Source organism: Alosa pseudoharengus, unplaced genomic scaffold (assembly GCF_046254945.1).
Source record: "Alosa pseudoharengus isolate Yale_2024_CS ecotype anadromous, Long Island Sound unplaced genomic scaffold, YU_APseudo_1.1 YU_APseudo_1.1_scf_1, whole genome shotgun sequence".
NCBI classification, from domain to species: Eukaryota; Metazoa; Chordata; class Actinopteri; order Clupeiformes; family Clupeidae; genus Alosa; species Alosa pseudoharengus.
The window spans coordinates 9,156,814-9,165,504 of NW_027468564.1; the positions used below are offsets into that span (position 1 = coordinate 9,156,814).

The 8,691-nt window shown below is 39.8% G+C and overlaps 1 protein-coding gene across 2 annotated transcripts; it reads left to right on the plus strand.

The window, feature by feature from the left end:
• Positions 1 to 287: 287 nt before the first annotated feature.
• Positions 288 to 7,444, plus strand: LOC143137031 (interferon-induced protein 44-like). 2 transcript variants are annotated; one of them, XM_076297554.1, is made up of 8 exons: positions 288 to 371; positions 2,814 to 2,862; positions 2,973 to 3,012; positions 3,142 to 3,325; positions 3,449 to 3,589; positions 3,766 to 3,973; positions 6,022 to 6,122; positions 6,581 to 7,444. In XM_076297554.1, the coding sequence occupies exons 2-8, from the start codon at positions 2,820 to 2,822 to the stop codon at positions 6,800 to 6,802; spliced, it is 939 nt and encodes a 312-aa protein (XP_076153669.1). In that variant the 5' UTR covers positions 288 to 371; positions 2,814 to 2,819; the 3' UTR covers positions 6,803 to 7,444. The 2 variants fall into 2 exon arrangements, with proteins under 2 accessions (XP_076153669.1, XP_076153670.1); XM_076297555.1 differs by lacking the exons at positions 288 to 371; positions 2,973 to 3,012 and having other exon boundaries at positions 2,835 to 2,862.
• The last annotated feature ends 1,247 nt before the right edge of the window (positions 7,445 to 8,691 follow it).

Sequence of the window (8,691 nt, forward strand, 5' to 3'; positions counted from 1 at the left end):
GTAGTAGGTAGCAGGGCCTTTACAGTAGTAGCAACTGTGTTTGTTGTTTTGGGTAGCTAGCACTGCCACCACTAAAATGCTGAGCTGTGTTTTCACTCATTAGGGAATATGGGGGGGCATGAATATGGAGATTATGTTCTAACTATTCAATCACAGCAATAAAACATTTGTCACAAAGTGATACTGGATCTTTTCAAAGTTTGTTCACACAAGCGCTTACCTAGTCCTGCACAAACACTAAACCAGACACTGCTTCTTGCAAGCCACCCACTTCCTGTGTATGAAAATAAAACTGTCTTCTGCAAGCTGTTGACATTCAGGCCAGGTAGCCTACACAGTGGTATAAACACAGACCTCCTCTTCTCATAAAGGTAGGACAAACACAACTAATAACCTTTAATACTGTTATCTTTCCATTTGTGCTGAACAAAATGATTAATATGTAATATGTAAGATCATTCATTCATTCACAGTAATCACAGTGATTAATGTGTTAATTTTGATAGCAGCACGGTGGTCGTTTTGTAGTGAGTATTTGATCTTCATTGTCAGAAATATATATATCTCATAGGCTTGAAGAGACACAAACATCCTCCTGTTTGTCATGTCCACAATCCCCATTAGGAGGCGCCTAGATCAAAGGTGGAACGGTGTGAAAAGTATTTTAAACTAAATGTTCACTAATTGATTACTAGTTAGCTGTAGTGGGTATACTGTGGTGTAGTCTAGTTATCTGTAGTGGATATATTGAGATGTAGTCTAGTTAGCTGTAGTGGGTATACTGTGATGTAGTCTAGTTAGCTGTAGTGGGTATATTGAGATGTAGTCTATAGTTAGCTGTAGTGGGTATACTGTGGTGCAGTCTAGTTAGCTGTAGTGGGTGTACTGTGATGTAGTCTAATTAACTGGAGTGGGTATAGCCTACTGTGATAAACCAAATGTGTATACATATCGTTGCCTATTTTAAGTGGGTATGCTGAGATGGTGATGATTTTTAAGTGGGTATACTGTGTAGTCCTGCGTATCACTACACCACTGGACCCTTACAGTAGTAGCATCATACAGTGTGCGCTAATAGTTGTGTAGAATTTGCCTCACTGAAATGCTGAGCTGTGTTTTTTAAACAGTGTTACACACGAGACTGAACTTCTCTGTTTGGTTGTTATAAGAATTCTTATTTTCATTACAGTAAGCTTCATGAACATTTGCATTAAAGGGAAATCGGAATAACTATGTGTGGTGTTCAGCGTTCAACATGCCAGAAAGTGTGTGTGTTCCCTGTACAAATATTACAGCCCTTAAACATGGTCACAAAGCAATATTGGCCCATTTTATGTGTTTTGTTCCCACGAGCACTTATCCAATCCTGCACCCACACTAAACCACACGCTGTTTTGTGCCAGCCACCACTTCCTGTGTATGAAAGTCAAACTGTTTCTGCTGATAAGCATATAGCAGAGTAGGCATATAGTAGAGTAGGCAGTGATGTAAACATCCTTCACAAAGAAGGACACATACAACAACTGCAATAAGCTCTGGTAGCAATAAGCAATTGGTTCTAAGTGAAATGCAGCTTTCATATAATATAAAATATGTAATACCTTGGTAATACATCTAAAGACGACAATTGCAAGCTTGCTGATGATAAGACCCAGTAGCCTACACAGAGATATAATCACAGGCCTCCTCTTCTCATAAAGGCAGGACAAACACAACTAATAAACTCTCTAATACTGTTTTCTTTACAGTTGTGCTGACGTGTGCAAAAAAATATGATTTGGTTATTGAGCCCTGATTTTCTTCTCTCCAATGGCTTTGTTAGGTCGTCCAGTTTCCATTGATACCATGATCTTCATCCTAGTTGTAGGACTTTATTTAAGACAGCCTGTGTAAATTCCACAGTCTGTGATTAATTGAATTTATTTTTTCACTTAGTTATATATTCATTAAAATATCCATTTATTTGTATGTTTGTTTATGTATTTATTCATGAACTTTCAAATCAATCAAGCCGATCATGTGTTAATTTTGACAGCAGCAATGATCTATATGAGTCAATGACAGTCTTTGTGTGGTAATTTTGGTTTGAGTATATGCTCTCAATTGTCAATGAGTGTTTGTCACGCCCCATCTATTATGTGTCTATTCCACCAATCCCCACTAGGGGGTGCCTGGCTCCACCGGGCTAAAGGGTGGATTGAAAGGAAAAGGAGACCTCACCACACCAAACGTAATTTGTCTCTTAATCAGAAGTGTATGAAGTGTTGCAATTGCACAAAAATATTGGTTAGGCTACATAAGATGGACTTACAATTAAGGAAGATAACGATCGTTCTTCAACAATTTGAGTAAAATTTTAGTAACAGTAATTCAGCACACATTTGTAGTGTAGTGCATTTGTAGTGCAAATGAACTGATCTGACTTGACCCGAGGTTGCGTGTTAGCCTGAGTGCCTATGGTGTATGCACTCATAATGATTCTCAACTTTTTACTGGATTGCCATGAACAAAGTAAAGGCAAAAAAGGTGTTTCTTTGTTAAACAAATTGGGATGCAATGTGAGCCTTGAATCGGATGCCATGCAGGAATTTGCCAGGATCTCAAAACCGGATAATGAACAACAGTAATTCTGCACACATTTGTTGTAGTGCTTTTTCCACCCAGCTACACTCAATGCTACTAATGCAGTTGTCATTTTGCAGAAAACACAAAGTTGCACAATAAAACACACATCCTCACACACACTCAGGTATATGCACATCCAATCAGTTGATATAGATCCAAATAATTCACCCTGCGCTCTATTCTGGCAGGTGAAAATGGGATATACTTTGTCTAAACCATCACCTCTGCATGATTCAAGTAAGTGTCCAATATATTTAAGCCCCCTTCCAAACATACTGCCAAAATAACATTTACCGTAGACACAACACAAACCATGTCCCATCTGATTGGTCTGCTGTGTCTTTTAGTGATGAAACCTGGCTGGTGTGACATCAACTGGGGGCAAATGTATCACCTTCTTTGTCTATTACATTTTGATAGTTAATGGATTTGTATTTTGTATTTTTTGATTTGTATTTATATTCAGACAGTTGAATCAACTATGTCCTGAGCATATTGTACATGTTTTTTGTATAGTCAAAACCTTAGAATGAAGGAGAATTTGAGGAAACTGACACCTGCTGTTGAGCATCTCCGGATCCTTGTGATTGGTCCTGTTAGAGCTGGGAAGTCCAGCTTCATCCAGTCTATAAAGAACATCTTACTGGACAAGATGAATAATTTAGCTTGTGCAGTTGCTGGCACAAGCTTTACTAAGGAAGTGAGACACATTTTGTGTATTCAATATACATTCAGTATCAATCAATAGTATGTAGTAATATACGCAACTGCTCTGCAAGGTTACTATAATTTTTGTGTTCACTGTGTTTGTTGATGTTATTAGTATAAAACCTACCAATTTGAAGATGAACGTGAAAGTGATCTGCCATTTGTCATCAGCGATGTCATGGGCCTTGGTGATTCCGGAGTGCACCCAAGAGACATCATCAATGCTTTGAAAGGTCATATCAAGGAGGGATACAAGGTAGACTGCAACATAAACATAAGGACAAAAACTACCAAAAAGGGACAAAAGAAGATTTACTGTGTGGGGTATTTTAGTGATACTCTCTCTCTCTCTCTCTCTCTCTCTCTCTCTTTCTCTCCCTCTCTCTTTCTCTCTCTCTCTCTCTCTCTCTCTCTCTCTCTCTCTCTCTTTAGTTTAATCCTGCACAGCCATGCTTAGAGAATGACGAAGGATACAACAGCTGCCCAACTGTGAATGACAAAGTTCACTGCTTGGTGTTCGTCATTCCATTAGACAACTTCACAGCTAACACCAGCAATGCAGATGAGAAGACACATGGCCGCATGGTAAAAAACCTCATCGAGATGATGCAAGACATCCGATATAAAGCTCGTGATTTGGGTGAGAAGCTATTAAGTTAATTAACTAAATTGATTAAATTAGTAACAACTTTGTTTGAATTATGATGGAATATTGTCCTGTGTGTTATTTTATAGCTGTGTGCTGCATTCCTTGAGTTAGTTTATGGTCTGTTTATTTACGTTTATTTACTCCAATTGAAATTGTTCAAGGTGGAATACCTGAGGGGTGTTTCACAAAACCTAGATAAGGGATTAAGCTGGGATTTTTTGGTTACACTGGATGAATTTAGCCTTGACTCGGTTTCACAAAAGAGATGGCACATAAATTACCATGGGGATTTATTCTCTGCACCTAGCCAGGTCCCGACCATGCTAACAGACAGGCTTTGTTCATTCTAATGGTAATGATGTTGTCTTATTGGTTCAACTAGCTGTCATTCAAATCAGACCTCTGTGTGAAAGGAGCTTTATTCCATTTATATACAATTTAATAATGTATTTGCTCGAAAAACGCAACAGATTGTGTCAGGATATGGCCCGGACTACTAAGTTTGTGCCACCCTGGTGGCCATTTTGTGTATTGTCCTGTGTTTGTTTTTGCCTGTTCCCCATGTGCTTTGTGTTACCTGCCCGTCACCTGTCTTTGTCTCCGCCCCATCTCCTTATTTGGTCTGTGCTTCCTGTCTTGTTAGTTTTCCCTCCAGTTCTGCCTCCTCACCTGTTCCCTGTTGTCTCGTTGGTTTTGTCCAGTCCTCTGTCTTTCTGTTAATTGGTATGTGTATTTCTACCCTCCTGTTTCTCTGTTCCCTGTCGGCTCGTCTCTCTGTTTGTCTTGTCAAAGCCCATATATGTAAGTAAGTAAGTCTAATTGTTAAGTTTGTGCTACAATAAATCGTGTTTTTGTCTGTAATTCTGCCTATTGGAGTCTTGCGCTTGGGTCCTCCTGCACAATCGTGACAGATTGTCTGTCTACTGCCATATGGTTATCATTTTAATTGTGATAGCCTTATAATTATTAATATAGCCTACTTATTGTTTGCTTCTTTTGTTGATAGTCATTTGATGAGTGGGGGGGGGGCAATTTTTCGAAGGTGTTTCAAACGAATTTGGTTATAAAGCCAATATAAAGGTATACATACTCGTACATGTGCATCTTTGGCGCCGAGACAAGGAAGCAATCACACATGGGTGCATAAATTTGCATTCAGTTGGTGCATCACGCCTACTCTTGCTGTTTTTCAGAGATAGGCGTGTTACCCCATTCAAAAAAGGGAACATTTAATTCATTGTTAGGCTATCAAAAGTGATTATTCACTTTGTGTGAATGACGCTTTTTTCTGCATGTTTTTAAATTCCAACCGTGGGCCCTTTGGAGCAGAAACGAGAACGTGAACACATCCTGAATTAATTACACCTGGCTTGACATAGTCGCTCCTCGCTTTATGAAACACTGCACTGCAATGTAATCCAAAGATTCCTACATGGTTAGTTACCAATAGCTTGGATGAAAATTTATATTTGGCCTCACCTTAGAACACACACACACGTTTGGCTAATTACAAATGTCTGTAGGTCTATAATTTTTTTAATACACGGGGGCAGTTAAAGGGGGTGGTTCAGGATTTTGGACATAGGACCTCATTTCCAAGTTAGCAAGTGTGATATTTGCCAGTGAAGAGCGTTTTCAACACGTTTCCTCCAGTCCTTCTAGTTGCAGAGTTCGCAGGTGCTAGAGTAGCGCAAGTCATCAGTACAGTATGTGTTAGCCTGCGACTAAAAACAGTCTTACTTACAGCCTTACCAACTCCAGGTCCTATGTCCAAAATCCGGAACCGCCCCTTTAATATGGTACTAATATGGAATACAATAAATGACATGCTTTCTATTTTGGTAATGGCAAGTCGAGCAGGACAAAATAGGCTCGCCTACAAAATTTGAAAGAGAACCAGAATGTGAAAGAGAGACAGTATCTTTTACTGGATTTTGTATGTTTTTTACCTATTCATACTGAATGTATTTATATATTTTCTTAATGGACCGTCTTTTTATGATTTGATGATTATATGAGTTATTATTATTTTACTTCAGGGATCCCTCACATGCTCCTCTTGACGAAAGTGGACCTGGCTTGTCCTCATGTGAAGGAGGACATCAAACTTATCTACAGGAGCAAGGCCATCTATCGAAAGGTGATTTATTTCCGGGACATCGTGCCTATACTGTGTGTCATCAAGTGGGTTATACTTTTTAATTCACATTTCCACTATTCAAATAAAAAAACAGGAAACACTTACAATGCACATTCACACTTCAATTCTAATGTGCATGTACAGTATTTGATTTGCTATAAGGAGGTGAATTAACTCTTAATTCTGAAAAGGTACAAATGTGATTAAAATTGATTGAAGCAATGTATTCACATAGATTCAAATGTGTTCCATTTTTCTGTAAACGTTGCTCAAACGACCTTATTTAAACCAGTAGATTATCAGAACTCCTCCTTGTGCTTATTGACTGATTTCTTGACACTCTTTGAAGATAACAATAATAATGTCCATCAATTGATTTGATTTGCACTGAAAGGAAATGTGTGTGTGTGTGTGTGTGTGTGTGTGTGTGTGTGTGTGTGTGTGTGTGTGTGAGATAGGCTCAAGCATGTAGCGATGCCCTGGGAGTCCCCATGAGTTGTATCTTCCCAGTGAAGAACTACCATGACGAGAAGCAGCTCAACCCAGATATGGATGCACTACTGCTGTTCACACTGACACACATCCTGAACTACGCCAATGACTTTGTGGAGAACGTCAAGGAGCCTGAAGGTGCGGGGGATCACAATGAAAGCACTGAAACCTTTTTCTCACTCACATAGATTTGGGATCTAGTACATTTTTACAAAAAGAATACACTCTGTTTTGTGTTGTGAAAACAACAGTGCACAACATATTTCTCACAATCTAAAGTCAAAAGCCACAGATTAGCAGGCAGAGGCCAGAAGCAAACATTCTGAAGGGACCTGCAAGCCTCTCTAAACTAGCATGATTACTGACTTCATACAGTGCGTGGCAAGCATCATGATGTGTTCTTGAGTGTGTTGTTCTAACGTAAATCTTTTAATTTTACAGAACTTTTAACTTTAAAATGTAAATGTGACTGCTTTTATTATGTTTGATGAACTTTCAATTTCACTATTGCATCATATTTAAAAAACATTTTAGAAGACTGGTCTATTTTTTAACGTACGCACCGCTATCATGTCTGGTGCAGCTACTTCTATTGATTATAGTGGAAGCTAATTGTTGCAGCAGACGCAACGCAAACGGAACGCTTCAGTTACGTTCCTGGTGTAGCTCCCATGTCATAATCATGTAAACATAGTGACTGACCCTAATGCTATGCTGTTTTCTTCTTTTGGAACTATATAATCAATGACCGTACTTTAATCCATATCCTATTGTACCAATTAGGTAATGTAACTGAAGTGTCGAAATAAACATCCAACTCAACAACCTCATCTATGGACTGCTTCTTTTCATTTATATTTCCTGTTCATCAAAATGTCCCAAGCAGGAGGTTACGATAACATCTCAGTCCTTTAGCTGTTCTGGTATTACACACTGCGAGTCAGTCGAGATAATCCCAAGGGAGTGAGTCAGCAGAACACAGGAGCAGCGTTTAGCAGCCCATGTTCGACAGCAACGATCAGCAGCCCGTGTAGGGTACTAAAGCAGCGTTCAGCAGCCCATGTAGGGTACTAAAGCAGCGTTCAGCAACCCATGTAGGGTACTAAAGCAGCGTACTAAAGCCCATGTTCTAATGCAGCGTTCAGCAGCCCGTGTAGGGTACTAAAGCAGCGTTCAGCAGCCCATATAGGGTACTAAAGCAGCGTTCTGCAGCCCGTGTTCTAAAGCATCGTTCAGCAGCCCGTGTTCTAAAGCAGCGTTCAGCAGCCCATGTAGGGTACTAAAGCAGCGTTCCTCAGCCCATGTAGGGTACTAAAGCAGCGTTCAGCAGCCCGTGTTCTAAAGCAGCGTTCAGCAGCCCATGTAGGGTACTAAAGCAGCGTTCTGCAGCCCGTGTAGGGTACTAAAGCAGCGTTCAGCAGCCCATGTAGGGTACTAAAGCAGCGTTCAGCAGCCCATGTAGGGTACTAAAGCAGCATGCAGCGTTCAGCAGCCCATGTAGGGTTCTAAAGCAGCGCTCTGCAGCCCGTGTTCTAAAGCAGCGTTCAGCAGCCCATGTAGGGTACTAAAGCAGCGTTCTGCAGCCCATGTAGGGTACTAAAGCATCGTTCTGCAGCCTGTGTTCTAAAGCAAAGCATCTAGTGGGCAGAAGGGGCAGAAGCGGAGGTCCTGTGGGTGTTGAATACCGTGACCAAACACCATTCGTACAATGGATATGATGGCAAACTTTTCCAAAAAATGTTCCCAGATTCTAACATTGTCCATGAAAATAATTTGTAATGTATTTTAATAACTATTCATTTTTTTATTTTCCGTAATTTGTGTAGGTCATGAATTTAAATCATAATAGTCATAAAAAGGTCTTAAAAAGTCTTAAATTTGACTGATTGCACCCTGCAGAAACTCTGTTAATGAGCTCCTAAATCATCTTACTCCCCATCACCATCATCATCTCCCAGTCTGCAGAATAAAGGAAGAAGATCATCAATCAGTGTCCATGACAACAGACAAAACTTTCACAAATCATTTGAGTGGTTCGCAAGTCAAGATGGAGCGCTCATTTTGTAGTTAAAAGAAT